The following is a 19,642-nucleotide window of genomic DNA, read 5'->3' on the forward strand; positions in this document are numbered from 1 at the left end:
ATGCCAGGGAGATCTATCTACTAAACTTAAAAGGCATTTCGATTCACACGGGCAATCAGCAGGGTGGAGCTGGATGTGGGAGTGGACTGGGGGTAAGGGTCGAGGGTTGGCACTAGGAGCGGGGTCCTTTGGCCACCACGTGTCAGAACTGCTCTTCGGTGCCCACCCGCAGCTGGATGGTAGGAGCGCCCCCCCCCCCTTTCCCGGCGCCCAGTATCACCGGCTCGGAGGCGCCAGGGCCCCCCCCAGGGCCGGGGCGGGCTGGGGAAGGTAATGTAATTCTGACCCAGCTAACCTGATTATGGCGGCCTGCACCGGGCAGGGTGGCGGCGGGGGCGGGCCTAAAGCTCTGGGGCCCGCCCGGCAGGGGTCCCATCCCAGGGTAGAATGCAGAGTTCACACACTCCTAGCTGCAGGGTCTGCGGTCCAAGGCCACGAGGTCACCTAGCGGCTTCAGCCTCTTCCCACCTCGTTTTACCCGCACGCTCTAGGCTCATTTTCTGGGGCTTGGGTGGAGTGCGATGAGGGGTCCATGGGAAACGCGGAGGCCACGATCCTCCCAAGGCCTTAGTGAGTCCCACGTGTGCCCGTGCCCGTCCTGCCTTTGAGAGGGGCGAGTGTTGGAGAATGGACTTCCTAGGCGCGCTGAACAGGGAGAACGAATCCTGCGTTGGGGAGCCCTGTACTCGGGCTAGAGTTGTTTCCGTTGAGCCACGGGTCCGCTTTTATAGAGGTTTCTAAATACTGAAATTCTAAGAAGCTGGGCAGCAATTACTGCGCTCTCAGAGGAGGCTGCGCGACTCCAGAAGGAGAGGCCGGGAGGTGCCCGGGAAGATCTCCATACAGACCGGTTGTTCCCGGGCTTTAGCAACCCCCTCCCCCCCCCCCCAACCCCCAACGCGCCTTGTCATCCCCTTCCCACACCTGTTCTCTTCCTGGGCCTTCAGATCGCGGATCGCTGTTCCCCCAGCCACTTCTTTATGCAGCTGGGAAGCCACAACGAGATTTGGTCTTAGCGGGCACTTGGGCGGGGGCCACAACGAATCTGGGAGTTGGAAAGCCGGACCCATCGGGAGGCGAGGAGTGGGGGCTGGGGGAAATAGGCACCTGCGGAGAAAGCCCGGGAGCCGGACGCAGCCCAAAGGCGGACGCCCAGCCAGGATGGAGGCGCGGTGAGCTTCTCGCGGCTGACTCAGCGGCCCACGCTCCGGCCCCTCCCGCGCCGAGCCGGGTTCCCAACACCCGGGGCCCTCCTCAGCCTCCGCCCGCCCGCCCCGCACCTCCCGGGCCCGTGCTTGACGCAAACAGGCCTCCCTTCCCCTTTAACGGCGGGGCCCCGCCCCTGCCCTACCCTCAGCCCCCTCTCCCCACCCGAGGCCGATCTGTCAGTCACACTGCCCCGGCCCGAGCTGGCCAACCCTCTCCACCCGGGACCGAGGCAGCGGCTTCGGCAGCCTACGGTCCATCTGCACTTGAGAGCCAGCCAGGGAGCTCCTGGGGCCCCGGCCGGCCACGCTCCTCCGGGATGCCAGTCCCCGCGCCGACGCCCGGCAGGGGCGGGCGCCCGCGCGACGGCTCTCGGCGCCCAGGGATGCTGGTATTCCGGGGGCCCCGGCGACCGGCCGTGACCAGACCCGCGGGCCCCTGAAGCCGCTGCTCCGATCGCCCTGCCGCTGGGCTCCCGGGAGCTGAGCATCCTTCCCAAACTACAGAACCTCCCCGTGGTTCTCCCTGGCTTGGACCCATGGAGCCTGCGGTGCTGGCTCCGCACCACCTTCCGCACCACGAACCCATTAGCTTCGGCATCGATCAGATCCTGAGCGGCCCCGAACCCCCGGGAGTCGGCCTAGGCCCGGGTCGTGCGGGCCAGAGCCATGGTGACTCTGCGGCGTTCTCGAGTGGATTCCACGGAACCTCAGGCTTTGGTCCTACAGGCTCGCTGGCCCCGCTGTCCAGCGGCTCTGGAGTGGGCCCGGGCGGCGTGATACGCGTCCCCGCGCACCGTCCACTGCCGGTGCCGCCGCCAGCGAATGGCGCTCCTGCGGTGCCCGGGCCCTCGGGTTTGGGCGGCGCCGGGGCCCTAACGGGACTCACCTTCCCCTGGATGGATAGCGGCCGCCGCTTTGCCAAGGACCGACTCACCGGTGAGGTTGCCCGACCCCCTCCAGCGTCATGCCCCACGCTGACCCGGTTTAACCTTCTCTTAGCTTTCATATCGTCGCCCAAGCGTGGATCTCTTGGTTCTATCCATGAGAGGCAATGGGTGGGTAGTTGTCGTTGGTGCCCGAGATCTCCTCGGGCAGCTCCCCTGTCCTCAGCGCAGGGAGATGGAAATTATGGGAACCGATCTATACCTTCCCTCTTCCTTATCCCCTTGGATAAGAAGAATTGGCCCTTTCTTGTCTTTTTGAGGGATACGGCGTGGGCAAGAGTGCGGAACTAGGGCTTGAACTCAGGGCCTTGACCTCGTTAAGCCGACACGCCGCCTCTTGAATCATACCTCCAGCCAGCTCTGTTAGCCCTGGTTAATTTTAAGAGTCTGGCCCGGACCAGTACTATTGACGCTCCCCTCGAAGCTAGGATGACAGGTGCACTCCATCACATCCAGCTTTTCATTGGCTGAAATGGAGCCCTGACTTTTTGCTCAGGTTGGTTTGGAATCCCCCTCCCCCCCATCCTATGGATCTCAGCCTCCCAAGTAGCTAATCCCAGGTGTGAGCCTTAGTGCCTGCGCCTCCCTCCCTTCTTTCTTTTCTCCCTCCATCCTTCTTCTTTTCCTCTTCCTCCTCCTTTTCCTTTTTCTTCATGCCAGTACTGGGGCTTGAACTATTGGGCCTGGGCACTGTCCCATCCTTTAACTATTCCACTCAAAGCTGGTGCTCTACCACTTGAACCAAACCTCCACTTCCAGCTATTTTTGCTGGTTAATTGGAGATAAGAGTCTCATGGCCTTTCCTGCCTGGGCTAGCTTCAAATCTGCATCTTCAGATCTCAGTCTTCTGAGTAGCTAGGATTATAAGCTTCAGCCACTGGCCCGCGGAATGCTTTCCCCCTTTCTTTCTTTCTCTCCCTTTCTTCCCTTCCTTCTTTCCTTCCTTTCTTCCCTTTCTCACGTCCTTCCTTCCCTCCCTTTCTTCCTTCCCTTCTTTCTTTCTCTTCTTCCTTCCTTCTTCCCTTCCCTCCTCCCTCTCTCTGTCTCTCTCTCTCTTTTAAATTTCTTTCTTTTCTCTCGTCCTAAGGGCTTGAACTCAGGGCTTGGTGCTGTCGCCGAGCTGTTTTTGCTTATGGCAGGTGATCTACCCCTTGAGCTACAGCTCCACTCCCCCCCCCACACACACACTTTTTTTGTAGTTTATTGGCGATAAATCTCATGGACTTTACTGCCCGCGCTGGGTTTTAGCCTCGTTCCTCAGATCTCAGCCTCCTGAGTAGTTGGAGTGAGCCACCAGCGTCCGGCTAATGTCTCTTTCTTATCTTCAAGCCTCTGTTGATGCTGAGTGGAAGCCTGGGGAGCTGGCTGGGAACCAGAGGCTCTCTTTAAAGCGATACCTCGGGCCAACCTCACATCCAGTCCTCTTTTCTTCCTCTCCTCAGCCGCGTTATCGCCCTTCTCAGGGACGCGCCGCATAGGCCACCCCTACCAAAACCGGACGCCCCCGAAACGGAAGAAGCCGCGCACGTCGTTTTCCCGCTCGCAGGTGCTGGAGCTGGAGCGGCGCTTCCTGCGCCAGAAGTACCTGGCCTCGGCCGAGAGGGCAGCGCTAGCCAAGGCCTTGCGGATGACCGACGCACAGGTCAAGACCTGGTTCCAGAACCGACGCACCAAGTGGCGGTGAGTCACCAACCGACGCACCAAGTGGCAGGGCGCGGGCGAGGATGGGCTGGGGCCCTCGAGGCCTGGTCTAGAGGCGGTGAGTCTTGGGGTGGGCAGGGTAGACACCCCACTGACCCCCCCCATCTCCGCTCACTCAGGCGCCAGACTGCAGAGGAGCGCGAGGCCGAGCGGCACCGCGCGGGGCGGCTGCTCCTGCACCTGCAGCAGGACGCGCTACCTCGGCCTCTGCGGCCGCCGCTGCCCCCAGACCCGCTGTGCCTGCACAACTCGTCCCTTTTCGCGCTGCAGAACCTGCAGCCCTGGGCAGAGGACAACAAAGTGGCTTCCGTGTCCGGTCTCGCCTCGGTGGTGTGAGCTACTCCAGCACGATCCACCCGGCGCTCTTTTCCGGACCGTAGCGGCTCTTGGAGCGCCAGGCCTAGGGCGGTGGAGCTTGCGGCTGCCCGCACCCATGATCTAGTGGCAGCCGAGCGTAAGAGGATCAGAAGAAGGCCTTGAGACTAGGGTCCACAGCTCCTTGGCCACCAACGGGTTCCCAGCCCCGCGTGGCGGGGATGCCAGGTGCACTTAGAAGACGGCCTTTCCCGCCAGTTTCCAGCCCTGCAGCCACACTGGAGGCTGGGCGCGGGAGGGCGGGACCTTCGGAAGGTAACCAATGAAATGCAGGGTGGGGGGGCGGCCCGGCTACTGGGAAGTGCCCTCCCCAAGGATTCCGGATTCTGAGTTTAAGAAGCTCGGAGCTGGGTCGGGTCAGCCTCAGCACCTCGGCGCGCCCTGCGGAGAAGGGGCTACACTTAGGTTGTGAAGACGCCAAGGAGAGCGGAGCAATGGAAGAGGTACTGGAATGTGTGAATCTAGCTGATTGCGAGAGGCACCAGAGGGTTATCCATGCTGGGTATCCCTCCTTCAACTGTAAAATAATTGTTCATGCTTCCTTCTTGAATGAGTTTCATGTTGTCATTTGTGTTTTACCCGCTGGCTAGATGTACTTATGTACCCAAGGAAAGAAAATACAGGAAGACAATCTAGCTCTGATGTCCTGAAGGGACAGAGAGGAGAAAGAAGAAAATATCGGATGAAGTTAATGGCCCAGTGGGGCTAGGGTGAGCAGCACTTTCAAATACTTTGGAATTGGCGAACTTAAGAATCGAAGATATAATTTAAAAAATGGAAGTGCTGATTAGGAGCTCAATGGATGGTGCTGTGGATGATGAAGGAGAAATTAGGAAGATTGTAGTAAGATTAACTGTAGTCAAAACTAAATGGTGAAACTTGAAGAATAAATTCTGGGAAGTGAATGTAATGATGAGAACAGAAAAGATAGAATCTCCAAGCAGGTGCCTTACACTTGTAACCCTCATCACTTAGGAGGCTGAATTCTAAGGATTGCATAGGAAAAGTCTGTGAGACTCTTATCTCCAACTAACTACTAAAAAAGCTGGAAATGGAGCTGTGGCTCAAGTGGTAGAATATTAACCTTGAGTAAAAAAGCTCAGGGATAGCACCCAGGTCCCAAGTTCAAGTCCCAGAACACAGAGAGGGAGAGAGAAAGGGGGGGGGGAGGGAAGAGAGGGAGGAAGAGAGGGAAGAAAAGGAAAAAGGAAAGTTATTAGAAAGACTTCAGCTTGTGGCTGGGTCAAAGGCTCCTAGGAAGCTGCCTGATGATGAATTGAGTTGGAGAATGGTTGCAATAGCCTTCAGGTTTAAAAGATTTAAGTTTCTTTAAGAAAAGGAAAAGTTTGGGGCTGGGAAGGTGGCTCAGTGGTAGAGCGCTTGCCTTGCATACCTGAGGCCCTGGGTTGGATTCCTCAGCACCACATAAGAAAAAAGCTGGAAGTGGTGCTGTGGCTCAAGTGGTAGAGCGCTAGCCTTGAGCTGAAGAGCGGAGGGAGAGCGCCCAGGCCCAGAGTTCAGGCCCCACGACTGGACCCAAAAAAAAAAAAAAAGGAAAAGTTTTGTCTAATTTTTTTTTTTTAGAACTCTTGTTATTTCTTCCCCAGAAGCTGAAACATTGTGACAGAGGGAAGAGAAGCAGGGCTAGAGACTAACTGTAGCCAAACTGTGCTAGTAACAGTTATGTCAGGCATAGCACTGAAGCTTCACTAGACAGGGGGGCCAGCGGCTATAGCTGCTGTAGTAGGCCTTTGAACTTTAATAGAGTGTCATTATGGATGTTGTAATATGGTATTGTAGAAACAAAAATCAAATTTGGCATTACACCATTTTTTTTTTTTTACAGACCAAAAAGGAGTACAGACTCATGAATTTAGCATAAAATGGCAAAGTGGAACATTTTATTCCTATGCCAAAGAGGAAAACTAAGGAAACGATTCTTTCCTAGATACTTGTTTACCCCATTTTCTCCTCTCCTAGTTCACCATATCTTGGGATTGAGGATCTGGAATTTACATTTGACCTTAAATTTTGTGCTTCTAAAACTGCTGGGCTGCTTTCACTAGAAGAGCTGAACTCTGTTTTTGTTTTCTTCAGTACTCAGATTTATACTCAGGCCCTCAAGCTTGAGCACCTCTACCATTGAGCACATCTCCAACTTCAGTTCCATTCTGTAGGCAGGTGGTCACTGCAAGACACAAGCATCTCTGTACTCTTGTGGGGAGGATGATTCACTCTCTGCTGCTGATGCATCCATTCCTTCCCTTAACTGGTTTAGTAGGTCTCTGCTCTCACTGGGAGGCAAGTTGCTCAGGAAGTATGGAGGGGCCAACTCCACCAGCCTGACAGACAATGATAATTAGATGATATGCATCTTCTTTTATACATCAGATTCTTGAGCTTTCCACCACCCCTTTCATAAATCCTCTCTTCTGAAACCATGTTATGGCAAACCACTAAGATTCTTTCTTCTTTTTTTTTTTTTGGGTCCGGTCATGGGGCCTGAACTCTGGGCCTGAGTGCTGTCCCTCAGCTCTTCAGCTCAAGGCTAGCGCTCTACCACTTGAGCCACTTCCGGCTTTTTTCTTTTTGCTTATGTGGTGCTGAGGAATTGAACCAAGGGCCTCATGCACGCAAGGCAAGCAATCTACCACTGAGCCACCTTCTCAGCCCCTAAGATTCTTTCTTCTGAAATGTCTCTAAATTTCCCAGTTTTAGTTCAGGGCCCAGGGAGAGGACTGGGCAGTGGGTGTCAGGGAACTCACATCTGAGGTTGAATCTCAGAAACAATGGAAAGGCAGTTGTCTTTGGATATGGAGAAACTGTGGTACAGCACCCATGGTGGTGGTCTGGCTGGAGCCCGGCGGTTTTGGTAGCAGCAGTATGAAGAGAGCTGGGCCACATGCTTGTGGGTTAGGAGCAGGTAATTTCCAGTTCCATCTGTGTCTCGGGCCACCTCATTAAAAGATGAAGATATCGAATGAATAAGTAGGCAGAAGGAGGTAAAGAGTGGAAAAGAAAAGAGGAACCGAGGGAGAAATTGTAAGGGTAAGAAAAAGTAACAGTAAAGGCATTACCTGTATGTGTTGTCTGGTTTCTAGCATATGGCATTATCCATAACTCTCTGTTACCCAAAGACTCAGAGGAAAAGTTCCTCCTGGTTCTAAAGAATCTTTTGAATGGCCACCTGGATCTCAATTTTAGATGTAGCATGCTATATTTGTTCCCTCTGCCTTTTGTTCCTTTATCACCCTCTCTCCAACCCTTTCCCCTAACCTTGAGGAAGTATCCTGACAGCAGTGCTTTTTGGAGGTTTCTGCGATTCTGCTCAGACCCAAAGGCTGGTTGTGACAACGGAAGTTCAATTCGTTGCATGAGTTCTAAGAGCTCTCCTCGAAGTTTACGGGCATGGCATAATGATGCCCAGTTTAGACCCCGAGCCTGGCACCAAGCCTCATCTGCTCCACCTAGGAGAAGAAAGGGACTAGCTGTAGCAAAAAACGCTTGAGACCCTGAAAGAATTTGACTCATGGCCAAATGCCTCTTCTTCCTGTCACAGACATATGTCAGCCTACCATTTTACTTTGGGGGAAATCCTACAAATTGGGCCACTTACTTTGTATGAAAGCTTCGTAAACCTGAATCAGAGAACTGTGGTCACCATCAGCATGTTCCAGGGCCCTACGCAGGGCAGCTTCTTCTGCACAGAGTGGAGGATGAGTAAACCCAGGGGCAGCTAGAGGCAGAAGAGGAAGATGGTTTTGGGAGAACGAGAAAGGATGCTAGCACAGGTGAAATACTCAAAAGGTAGAAGTTCCTTTGAGAACTTTATTCAAAAGACATCAATAAATTCTGGGTGCTGTGCACTTTGTTAGACACTGAGGATAAAAAGAGCCCATCATATCTGTGGGCTGTGCATCTCTGGGCTCAATCAACTGTGGGTTGAAATTATTCAGAAAAAAGTTGTATCTGTATATACAGATGCAAACATATACAGGCCCTTTTCTTGTCATTATTCCTTAAACATACAGTATATATCATTGTATTAGGCATTATAAATCATCTACAGATGAGATGATTTAAGTGATGTATAGCTGAGATGCATAGGTTTTATATACGATTACATCATTTTTTCATAAGAGGTTTAAGCATTAGCAGATTTTGGCATACTGGGAGGGTATGTGTGTGTGTGTGTGTGTGTGTGTGTGTGTGTGTGTCCTAGAACCAATCTCCCATTGATACTGAGCAATGGCTGCAAATGAAAGAGTCTCTGCCCTCAAGGAGATTAGAGCCTATTAGGAGAGACCAACAAGTAAACAGACTGGATAAACAAGAAAGATATGTGTATATAGTAGTCTGGAAGCAAAGAGGAGGGCAGCTAATTCAGGATTTGGAAGGTAGGGATAAGAGTAACATGGTAGCTCACACCTATAATCCTAGCTACCTCAGTAGCTGAGATCTGAGGATTGTGGTTCAAAGCCAGCTTGGGCAAGAGTCTATAAGACTTATCTCCAATAGGCAATGCAGAAAAAGCCGTAAGTGGCACTGTGGCTGAAGTGGTAAAGCACTAGCTTTGAAAAAAAAATCTTAAGGATAGTGCCCAGGTCCTGAGTTCTAGCTCTAGAACAGGTGCGTGCGCGCGCGCGCACACACACACACACACACACACACACACACACACAAAAGAGTCATAGCCAGGCATGCCACACACACACACACACACACACACACACACACACACACACACACACACACACAAGAGTCATAGCCAGGCACTGGTGGCTCAGGCCTCTAATCCTAGCTACTCAGAAGGCTGAGATCTGAGGATCCTGGTTCAAAGCTTGGGCAGGAAAGTCCAAGAAACACTCATCTCCAATTAACCACAAGAAAGAAAGCTGGAAGTAGAGCTATAGAAGTAGAGCTATGGCTTAAGTGGTAGAGTGCCAGCCTTGAATGAAAAATAATCTAAGATGCAACTCTTTGGTCCTGAGTTGAAAGCCAAGTACTGGTACCAAGAAAAAATTTTTTTTAAAGTAATGTGTGAGAAAAGATTAAGATTGGAAGTGGCTCTATGGCTCAAGTGGTAGAGTGCTAGCCTTGAGCTGAAGAGCTGAGGGACAGTATCAGGCCCAGAGTTCAAGCCCACAACCAGCCAAAAAATAACTTTTTTCTAGCTTTAGCCAGGCACCAGTGGCTCACACCTGTAATCCTAGCTACGAAGGATGCTGAGATCTGAGGATCATGGTTCAAAGTCAGCCCGGTCAGGAAAGGCTGTGAGACTCTTATCTCCAATAAACCACTCAGAAAACTGGAAGTGGTGTGGTAGAGTGCTTACCTTGAACTGAAGAGCTAAAGGACAGCGCCCAGGCCAGAAGTTCAAGTCCCACGACCAACAACAACAACAAAAAAATTAAGATGCTTGGAACAAGTTTTTATTTTTGGTCAGTCATGGGACTTGAACTTAGGGCCTGGGCACTGTGCCTGAACTTTTGTGCTCAAGGCTAGTGCTCTATCACTTTACATCTCAGCGCCACTTCTAGTTTTCTGGTGGTTAATTGGAGATAAAAGTCTCCCAGAGGGGCTGGGAAGGTGACTCAGTGGTAGAGCACTTGCCTTTCATGCATGAGGCCCTGGGTTCGATTCCTCAGCACCACATAAGCAAAAAGAAAAAAGCTGGAAGTGGCGCTGTTGCTCAAGTGGTAGAGTGCTAGCCTTGAGCTGAAGAGCTGAGGGACAGCGCCCTGGCCCAGAGTTCAGGCCCCACAACCGGACACAAAAAAAAAAAAAAAAAAAGTCTCCCAGACTTTCCTGCTCAGGCTGGCTTTGAATTTTGATCCTCAGATCTCAGCCTCCTGAGAGGCTAAGATTACAGGTGTGAGCCACCAGCACCCAGCTAGAACTTTTGTTTTTTGGGTCCGGTCGTGGGGCCTGAACTCTGGGCCTGGGCGCTGTCCCTCAGCTCTTCAGCTCAAGACTAGCACTCTACCACTTGAGCCACAGCACCACTCCCGGCTTTTTTCTTTTTGCTTATGGGGTGCTGAGGAATCGAACCCAGGGCCTCATGCAAGCGCTCTACCACTGAGCCAACTTCCCAGCCCCAACATTTTTTTTTTTTAAAGTCTGAGTGGGAACTAGCTCATCAGATAAAGGATATAGCATAGAAGTTAATGCATGGCAACTGCAAGCCAACTATTTTGGGGGAGTGAATGAAGTATGGTAAAATGGTAGGAGATAAAGATGGAAAGGTAGGTATGGGTCAGATAAAAGGTTGGATGTGCTTTGCAAAGGAGTTTGCATTCTGTAAAGAATAACTATTGAAAAGGAGCTTTAAAGTAAAAGAGCCCAGGGCTGGTAGGTCTGTGGTAGAGTGCTTGCCTCTCATGCATGAGGCCCTGGTTTGATTCCTCAGCACTACATAAACAGAAAACTGGAAGTGGCATTGTGGCTCAAGTGGTAGATCATTTGCCTTGAGCTGAAGAGCTCAGGGACAGACCTCAGGCCCAGAGTTCAAACCCCATGACACTCTCTCTCTCTTTCTCTCTCTCTCTCTTACACACACACACACACACACACACACACACACACACACACACACACACACACACACACACACACACGTAAAAGAGCCCACTTTGGAAACATCATCATGATTGGTTTAGACAGTACCAAAGAAATTCAAATAAGAATGATAAGGACCTAATATTGGCACTGGCAGTAAATATGCAAAAGAGCAGATGAATTAAAAAAAAACACATAAGACAATAAAATTTAAAAACACAGGGAAAAAGCAGGGTGCCAGTAGCTCACGCCTGTAATTCTAAGCTACTCAGGAGGCTGAGATCTGAGGATCCAGTTCAAAGCCAGCTCGGGCAGGAAAGTCCAGGAGACTTTTTTTTTTTGGGGGGGGGGGGGTCCGGTTGTGGGGCCTGAACTCTGGGCCTGGGCGCTGTCCCTCAGCTCTTCAGCTCAAGGCTAGCGCTCTACCACTTGAGCCACTTCCAGCTTTTTTCTTTTTGTTTATGTGGTGCTGAGGAATCGAACCCAGGGCCTCATACATGCAAGGCAAGCGCTCTACCACTGAGCCACCTTCCCAGCCCCTCCGGTAGACTCTTATCTCCAATAAACCACTTGAAAACTGGAAGTGGTGCTGTGGCTCAAGCGGTAGAGCGCTTGCCTTGAGCTGAAGAGTGCAGGAACAGCACCCAAGCCCAGAGTTCAAGCCCCACGACCAACAAAACAAAACAAAAAAACAACAACAACAAAAAATAGGGAAAGATTAGAATGATTGTAGTGGAGCATCAGAGATGATTTTCATTTTGTAGAACAGAACCAAGGGGAAGGAAGATTTTGTGGAAATGCTGTCTAGAGAAATAGGTCAATAGAGTGCTGTGTAAGTTATAAGCTTAAGTACTACTGTATACTTTCTGGTAGAAATATTAATCAGGAGCTGATCTTTGTCCTCCATCCCTCTTCTCTTTCTCTTTTGTCCTTCTTTCTCTTCCAAGCATGAGAAGAATGGCACTGGTAGGGACTGTATCTCTACCAGTACCAAGTTTGAGGATTTTAAACATAAAGACTGATTCAAACTGTGATTGTGGATGAATGTACTGAGAGTTTAGGGAATGAGAGAAGACACAAAAGCTCACAATCGAACCCTGAGGAGTAATTTACAATGGAAAAGCAGAGAAGGGAGACCCGAAATAAAAGATGAAAAGAATGACCAGAGAAGATAGAAACTACAAGTAGGCTAGACACGAAGGCACAGGCCCATAATTCTAGTACTTGGGAGGCTAAGGCAGGAAGGAGGGTGTCAAGTTCAAGACAAGCCTGGGCTACATAGTGGAAAACCTGTCTTGCCCTCCTTTCCCAAACAAACAAAAACATCACAGAGGCATAGGGAGGAGACAGTCTTAAAGTGGGTGTGATAGGCATTGAAAAGGTCATGAATAGGACTGGGGACATGACTCAAATGGTAGAGCACTTTCCAGCAAAGGCAAGGTCCTAGTACTGAAAAAGAAAATCATGAATAAAGGTTCAAAATTTTTCACTGGATTAGATACCTGAGAGGTCACTGGTGAGCCAGAAGCCATTTTAGTGGTATGTGGCCTTGAAGTTGTGATGCAGTGGGTCAACAATGCATTGGTTAGAACAAGATAGATAGGCAACATAGTTGGAGGGAGGAGGTAGTGTTGAGGATAGGCCTATGGGCTTCAGTAATAACTGATGGGCAAGATTTAAGCATTAAGCACATTGAAGGGCAAGGAAAGGAAAGGTTACAAAGACTGTGAGGATGGGAGCTAGAGCAGAGAGGAAAGGGCTAGCCTTGAAACCTTTTCATTACAAGGCATCCAAGGGGAGGGACAAAAGGTGCTACAAAAGCCATTGAGTGATAACAGCAAGTTACACCAGTGAGGAGCTAGGGTGTAGTTTAGCATGTGGATAAGATCCTCAGCACTGCAAAACCCAAATTCCTGATAACAAGTGGTATTGTAGTTTAAAGCTATACATATACCAGTGAGCATGGCAGCAAGGGTGAGCATCTCATCCACGCAATCAAACTCGCATGAGGCCAGCAGAGCTTTGGACAGCTCAGGGGGTAGGGGGAACTCGGATAGGATGATTCCCAGGTCTGACAGATTTCCATCATCATCTAGGGCTGCCAGATAGTCTAAGTCTTCCAGGGCCTGCATCAATGCTTCTGGAGCTGAAGGGGAAACAGGGTTTACAAGGCATGAGGTCTGAGCTGGGTGGTAGAGGGCCGCTCTTGGGCGGGACAGGGGCTCACCAGGCCGGTCCAGGAAGTGACACTGCCCTGGCTCTGCAATCTGTCTTCTCTTTAGTAGTAACACCAGAGGGCTCAGATTCTCTTCACAAACTCTGGGGTGGGGCAGGGGGGGAGCCTCTAGTTCTAAGATGGACTTAGGATATAGGCAGAGGCAAGATCCTGGGAGAAAAAAAAACCTAGGGAAGTAGCTTTATCAGGGCATGTATGCTGGAATACTTCTAATGTTGGAGCTGAAAACAAAGGTTCTTACCTGGTGGGAACCTTCTTGCCCGCAGTCTTCGTGCCTCTGCCTGGCACTTGCTAATTGGTCTTAAGACTTGAGATTCAGCTCGGATTCGAGGATTGTAAACCTGTTGTCCAATCCCCAACCAAGGCCAAGACAAGATCAGAATGAGCTGTTTCTATCTTAGACCCCATACCATCTCATCTCTCACTCACACTGCGAAGCTCCAGTCCTGAATCAATGACGTGTCGAATGGAAGGGAGGGAGAAAGAGAAGTCTGCCAGCCAGTGAGTGACCACGACCTTCTGGGCACCCACATCTATGTCTTCATACACAGCCTGAACAGCTTGATCACAGCCTGGGTGAAGGGGTAGCACTCGTGGTGGAGGCCCTGGGAGAGTGAGGGTCCCCACCTCCTTGGACAGGGATTCACAGCACAGGGAAATTTCCTGAGGAAAGGGTGGGGTATTAGGCAATTCTTACCTTTTATAGGGTATGTGTGTGTGTATGTGGCTACCTGCATACCTCTGAAAAATTGATGAAAGCTATGACCCTTCACTGTAATATGCAGACTTGCAAAGTTGGAGATGATATAATTTCAATAGTCCACTAAGCCACAAATCTACACATCACAAGGAATCTGGAAATACTTGGTATTTTCCCAAAGACCCCAGAAGAGAATAAATATTACTACTCAGCTATTCCTAATCTGCATTATTCCCACTGGGACAGGAAGATGGTATATATGAGTACTTCCTTTTGCCTTTTTTTTTTTTTACCTCCTCACTGGGCAGGTACACTAGCACATCTCCTGGAGCCCCCTTCTGACACAACTCCAGCACAGCTTGGCATGCAGCTTCCACTCGATCAATGGGGACAGTGTCCCTGTAGACAGGGATGACGGGACTCACACCAGGCTTTCTGGGTACATGCACAATGGGTGGATTGCCCCAGAAGTCTTGGAGCTTAGGTTCAAGGGCTGGGTCAGTAAGCACAACCAGTCTAGGATCTCCTGGAAGGTTTCCCAGTTTGGCATCTCGCAGCAGCCCTTGGAGTAAATCTGAGGCCACTGATCGTTCCTGGGCTTCATCCAGCACTAGCACACCCCAGTCTCCAGTGCCCCGGGTAGAAGCCACCTCCTGCAGAAGCAGTCTGTCCCAGCAGAACCTGTTGACATTGGCAATGGGCAGAGAACTCAATGTGGACATTGACAAGCCCCAGCAGTCCAGGGACTTCTCCCTAGGGCATCTATATACTTATAAAGATAACTGACTTCCTGGGATGTAGATTCATAACTCTGATCCCACAACCCCCAGGCTGGTTGGAACCCTCTTGGTTCATTAACTATACTCCACCTAGGAAGCAAGATTTCCATGGTGAAAGTGAGGTGAACCTTTGAGACCTTTGGCTGAGGTTCAATGACTTGGTTTGGCAGTTTTATACATGATTTAAAGGGCACGTTAAGAGGGACTGGTGAGATGCTGGACAACTGGGCTTGTTTCAAATTGGTGCATGAGGTTTCTAATGTCTTGGTTTCCACCTGAGTATTAGATTTGGGTTAAGCTTGCAGAGGGCCCCACCTGAGCATGGTGTTGGGCCCTGTGCAGTCCTCCTGAGGGATGCTATATCCAACCTCATGACCCAGGGTCAGGTCCATCTCATCAGCAACCCGAAAAGCCAGGCTCAGGGCTGCCAGTGGGTAAGGTTGAGTAACAGTAACTTGACCCTTCTGGAATCCTCTGGCCAGAGCAAACTCTGCACACCACTGGGGAATCTAGGATAGGGAAGGACAACCAGTCAGAAAGACACAGGACCTTGGTCAGGGGAATTATAGTAAGTTTAATTCTACTTGTGGAGTTCCCCAGTCCTTTGCCAGCACAGTGGCACCAGCTTAACCCATCTCCCTTTGTCTGCCTCCCCCACATAGACCACCCCTAGTCCAGGGAAAAACCCAATTCCTTAGTCCCTCCCTTTGTGTACTCCCAGGATTTCCCTCCACCTGAGTGCTCTTGCCAGAGCCAGGTTCTCCAGATACCAGCACCACTCCATTGGGGCTACTCTCCAAATGCTCCAAGAAGATGAAGCGAGCAGCCCAAATGGGCAAGGCTCTGCGCTGCTCAAGGATCTCATAGTAGCGGGAAGAGAAGGGGAGCCCATCAAAGGGGTTCACAGCCAGTTCAGACTCTCCAGGACTTGGAGTAAATTCTTCTGTAAGCCTCAGAGGCAGAGAGCTCATGATGGCTTAAGACCTATAGAAGGCAGGGCAGTAAAAGTAAGGCTTCACATCTCTCAACTGATTCTATCTCATCTGGCTCTATCCTAAACCGCTACCCTTAAGTGCTAATACCCTGGGGCTATCCGTTTCTTGCTTGTCAGGAAATAGTGCTGGGTATTTCAAAGGAACCTTTAGAAGTGGACTTTTGCCCTGTTTGTAGTTGGGTGGTAAAAGCCTTATGTCTACTATAGGGATTCAGAAGAAGGAGGAATCATGAAGCAGAAGTCTAAGGGAAGATCTAGAGGAAAATAAAAAATAACAGAAAGAGGTGGATAAAAGGGCCAAAAGGATTCTGGATTCAAACCTGGTTGGAGCTCTGAGCAGTCTGGATGACAGTCAGTTCTGAACCCTCCCTGCCAGTCACCACACCAAACCTGAGTTGCCAGAAGTACAAAGGTAAATTCCGGCTCCACCTCCAGTCTTGAAGCTTGCTTGAGGGTGGGGCTATTTGTTATACTTTATTTAACTTATCCAGGAAACCTATAGATAACAAGCTTCTGTCACACAGAGTATTTCTTAAGCGTGTGTTTGTGAAAGGCATTATGGGACCTGTAGTTTTGTAATGGCAGCTTCACAAACACAAGCTCATCACCAGAGCTGGGATCCACTTGCTACCTTCAGTTGTTACACTATCTTAGTATTGCCTGGCTTCAGTGGCTCATGCCCGTAATCCTAGCAACTCAGGATGCTGAGATCAGCGGACCAGTTTGAAACCAGCCTAGGCAGGGAAGTCCCTGGAACACTTATCTCTAACCACTAAAAGAGCCATAATCGTGGAGGTGTGGCTCAAGTGGTAGCACATTAGCCGTGAGCACAAAAACTCAGGGACAGCACCCATGCTGAGATCAAGCCCCAGGACTGGCACAAATAAACAAAAACACTTTCTTAGCATCATTCATCTCTTGGCATGAAGTCTGTCCAGACAGTTCCATTCTGACCATCTCTCCAAAGCCTAAAAGGAAACCCTCACTCTCATAACCCCCCAACCATGGAAAAAGGAATTTATTCAGGGGCTTTTGAGACCCAGAGAAGCAACAGAGACCTTGAGTGAAAACCCTGAATTTAATGTGAGATTGGGGGAGCCCCATCCCTCCCTTTTACCACCCACTCATCCGGCCTGTTGTGAGTTGGGTGAGGGCTGCCCCCAGTCTCCGGTCCTGCGGCTCTGGGTGCCATGTGTTCCTTTGAGCTCAGTCAGCCTCCTGGGCTTGTCTCTCTCTGAATCTCCTGTGGGACATGGGGAGATACATCGTGTGGGCTTTGTTGAATTAGCTCCATAAAGTCCTTTTCCAACTTGTTGCTTCCTATTGTCTTCTAAGCCCCTCACCTTCGTGCATATTCATACAGTGCCTGCTTGCGCTCCTGCAGGCTCTCTTGACGGGCCCAGGAAGACTTGGCAAATGTTAGGGCTGTGGGCTGAGGGGTCACCAGGCCAGAGCTGGGGAACTGAGGTGATCACAATGTCAGAGGGCTTGCGAAGTCATCATCATTAAACACGCATCGAATGCCTACTTTGCAAGAGAGGCACTGTGCTAGGGTCTCCGGATCAAAAAGAGAAGTCAGGGAAAGGGAGTATGTAGACTACCCCAACCTACCCTAAGTCTTGGACTTGATTACTTCCTGGGTCTCACCTTTGGGGCAGAGGCTGTGGGTAGGGACTGAGTTTCCTCAGTGATATCTTCAGGCATGAAAGCTACAGCCCCCTCAAGCAGATTAGTGATGGTCAAATCTACACAGCCAGTCCTTGCTAGGAAGACAGGAAAAGAGGAGTGTCCATTCCCTGCTCATCTGCTTCCTTCACCACCTACTTCTGTTCCCTGCTTGTCACTCTGAGGCCACCCTTTCCCATACCCAGGTCTCTCTGGATAACACTCAACGGAACATGGGGCAAAACCTCCTTGACTCTCTGAGCCAGAGTTGCCAGCTGCACATCAGGAGAAGGGCCAGGTGAAGGGGAGAAAGAAGACTGGACTGAAAAAAAAAAAGTCAGATTAGATACAGGGTAAGTAGAAAACTAGGAGACTTATTAGCACAGAATGGAGAAAAATTAAGACCTAAAAAACTGTGTACAGAGACTACACACCTGACTGGGGGCGTAATCTGGGGTGTCTTTGTCGTTTCATGTGTTCTGCTTTGTCTGCAGGAGTAAGCCGTGTCCCTATCTGGCCCAATTCCTTGGCCACCAGCTATAGAGAATTGGAAGGTCATGAGTCAAGAACACAAACTTTTTACCTTCCCTTTTCTCCCAAAGGAGGGGTCCCACTTCTACCCTGCCTGTGTAGATAACCACCTGTTGTACACGGAATGCAAACTCCTCATTTCCCTCCCCCAGCTGGCGACGGACAGGATGAAGCCACCTGCAAAAAACAATCCAACACCATGTTGAGCCACCTAGGACAGAGGGTGTCATTTCCTTCCTACTTTGGAGCCAATATCTAAGGGTAGAAGGTTAGTAGACAGTATTGCCTGTGGTGGAACCTTAACCTTCTTTCTACAAATGGACAGATCTTGATCTTCAAGTGAGTACTTTCCAAACCACAAAGAAGTGAGGACAATTAGTACCTTACTTGATACACCGTGAAAGGGACGAAAAGTGACCACAGCAGTTCTGAGACCCAGGAGGCATCTGACACAGTCTGAGGAGAGAGCATGAAGTGAAGCCTATGCCAGAGCCACAGGCTGAAAACTTCCTTTCCAAATCCCATATTCTTTTGTCTAACGTGCACTCACCACAGAGACCAGGGGTCTCTGAACTTGCAGGGTAAGAGGCTGTACAACATCCTGGATGGAAAATGGCCAAGAACTAGAAGAGAAAAGAGAATAGGATAGGTATCCAGCTAGCTTAGCAGCTCACACTGTCAAACTGCATAAGAAGGGAAATGGGGAATTAGGAAATCTGAGAGAAGTAGGCAGACAGGTAATGAACTGGGGAGGGAGCAGGATAGGGGCTAAAGAAGGTTGTGGAAACACAGGATTCACAAGCTTGACCACCAACTCAGTGGGAGCCAGATACCTGTGCTTACCCACCTGAAACGTAGGAGCCCCTCTCGTCCATTGGTAGCCTCTTCTTCTGGGAAAAGCAGCAGAGGTGTAGGGGGATGCCTCGCGGAAGCACAGAATCTCTTGAGTGATTCCACCAACTCCCCTTGCCTATCCATCTCCATGAAGCCCCGAGACCAGCACACAAAACTGGGAGGACTATTGAGTAGAGGCTAAGAATGGAGGAAAGGTAAGAAGAAAAGAATAGGATGACATGATGGGGAAGGAAAGAAAAGTGACATGGGGTAAATGAGTGGAGTCAGGGGTAAGGCTCAACATCCCCCCGCCCCCCAAGAGAAACTAGAGCCAGTGGAGGTGAGGCCAGGGATCCACCCGGGGGCGCTCTCGGCATCGACCCCCACTCACGGTGCTACAGGTGGTGAGCAGGTTGATTATGTTGTGGTCAAAGGGTGTCACATGGTTGGAAATGAGGACCCTGACGCGGTGATCGCGGAGTCCCGTGTCTTCCTGCCGGGCTACGAGCCCCAGCACCGCACACATGGTCCGTACCACGAACCTGAGAACACAGGCGGCGGTGACCGTGCGGTCTGCATCGGACCCGGCCCCACACACCCTCGGGGCGCCAGAGGCGGCACCTGCGAAGGACGCTGTCTGGCAGCGCACAGCTGACCAGGAAGACGTGGATCCCGAGAAAGAGGCGTAAGATCAGGAGGCAGAACCCGACGGGCGCGTAGAGCAGCAGCGCGAGGAGCAGGAAGCCGTCCGCCGGGAGCCTGCGGGCGAGAGGCGAGGTGACGACGCGTCGGAGGACACGGAGCCGGCCTGCTCGTGTCCTACGGAACTCTTACCGGTGCGAGTCGAAGAGCCGCTCCGGCCCCGGAGCCGGGGGAGGCTCCATCACAGCTGCTTCAAGGAAGGCCGGCCGCCGCCGCCATCTTCACTCCGGGCCGCAGGGGCTCCTGGGAAGGCGGAGTCTTTGGGCAGCCCAAGTGCGGCAGGCGCCCCGGAAGGGCTAGCGGTCCCAGCATGCCTCGCGAGTCCTCGGGCCGCCTCAAACCCGCGTCCCGTAGGGACCACATTTCCCGGCATCCACGCGGCGGGGCGGAGTCAGCCTGCGGGAACCCTGGGTCC

General features: G+C 51.1%; 3 protein-coding genes across 5 annotated transcripts; 1 reads left to right on the top strand and 2 right to left on the bottom strand.

Annotated features, from left to right (window-relative positions):
- The first annotated feature begins 1,565 nt into the window (after nucleotides 1-1,565).
- On the top strand, nucleotides 1,566-4,204 carry Tlx2 (T cell leukemia homeobox 2). Its single transcript, XM_042699770.1, has 3 exons — nucleotides 1,566-2,144; nucleotides 3,595-3,832; nucleotides 3,973-4,204. Exons 1-3 carry the CDS (start codon nucleotides 1,745-1,747, stop codon nucleotides 4,187-4,189), a joined length of 855 nt encoding a protein of 284 aa, XP_042555704.1. The 5' UTR covers nucleotides 1,566-1,744; the 3' UTR covers nucleotides 4,190-4,204.
- A 1,896-nt stretch (nucleotides 4,205-6,100) lies between these two features.
- Nucleotides 6,101-16,481, bottom strand: Dqx1 (DEAQ-box RNA dependent ATPase 1). 2 transcript variants are annotated; one of them, XM_042699796.1, is made up of 12 exons: nucleotides 15,816-16,481; nucleotides 15,236-15,485; nucleotides 14,817-15,010; nucleotides 14,016-14,403; nucleotides 13,452-13,685; nucleotides 13,264-13,363; nucleotides 13,014-13,172; nucleotides 12,741-12,932; nucleotides 7,845-7,964; nucleotides 7,505-7,695; nucleotides 6,994-7,184; nucleotides 6,101-6,570 (listed from the first exon to the last, which is right to left on the bottom strand). In XM_042699796.1, exons 2-12 carry the CDS (start codon nucleotides 15,470-15,472, stop codon nucleotides 6,414-6,416), a joined length of 2,163 nt encoding a protein of 720 aa, XP_042555730.1. In that variant the 5' UTR covers nucleotides 15,473-15,485; nucleotides 15,816-16,481; the 3' UTR covers nucleotides 6,101-6,413. The 2 variants fall into 2 exon arrangements, with proteins under 2 accessions (XP_042555730.1, XP_042555729.1); XM_042699795.1 differs by lacking the exon at nucleotides 6,101-6,570 and having other exon boundaries at nucleotides 7,053-7,695.
- Nucleotides 16,482-16,554: 73 nt separating this feature from the next.
- Aup1 (AUP1 lipid droplet regulating VLDL assembly factor) lies at nucleotides 16,555-19,488 on the bottom strand. Of its 2 annotated transcripts, XM_042699798.1 has the most exons (12): nucleotides 19,360-19,484; nucleotides 19,147-19,284; nucleotides 18,917-19,067; nucleotides 18,539-18,723; nucleotides 18,242-18,314; nucleotides 18,074-18,147; nucleotides 17,802-17,868; nucleotides 17,595-17,697; nucleotides 17,363-17,482; nucleotides 17,143-17,258; nucleotides 16,839-16,957; nucleotides 16,555-16,738 (listed from the first exon to the last, which is right to left on the bottom strand). In XM_042699798.1, exons 1-12 carry the CDS (start codon nucleotides 19,407-19,409, stop codon nucleotides 16,702-16,704), a joined length of 1,233 nt encoding a protein of 410 aa, XP_042555732.1. In that variant the 5' UTR covers nucleotides 19,410-19,484; the 3' UTR covers nucleotides 16,555-16,701. The 2 variants fall into 2 exon arrangements, with proteins under 2 accessions (XP_042555732.1, XP_042555733.1); XM_042699799.1 differs by lacking the exon at nucleotides 16,555-16,738 and having other exon boundaries at nucleotides 16,927-17,019; nucleotides 19,360-19,488.
- Between the last annotated feature and the right edge of the window lie 154 nt (nucleotides 19,489-19,642).

This window comes from Dipodomys spectabilis, unplaced genomic scaffold, assembly GCF_019054845.1.
Source record: "Dipodomys spectabilis isolate Male_0828 unplaced genomic scaffold, ASM1905484v1 ptg000262l, whole genome shotgun sequence".
Classification (NCBI taxonomy): Eukaryota; Metazoa; Chordata; class Mammalia; order Rodentia; family Heteromyidae; genus Dipodomys; species Dipodomys spectabilis.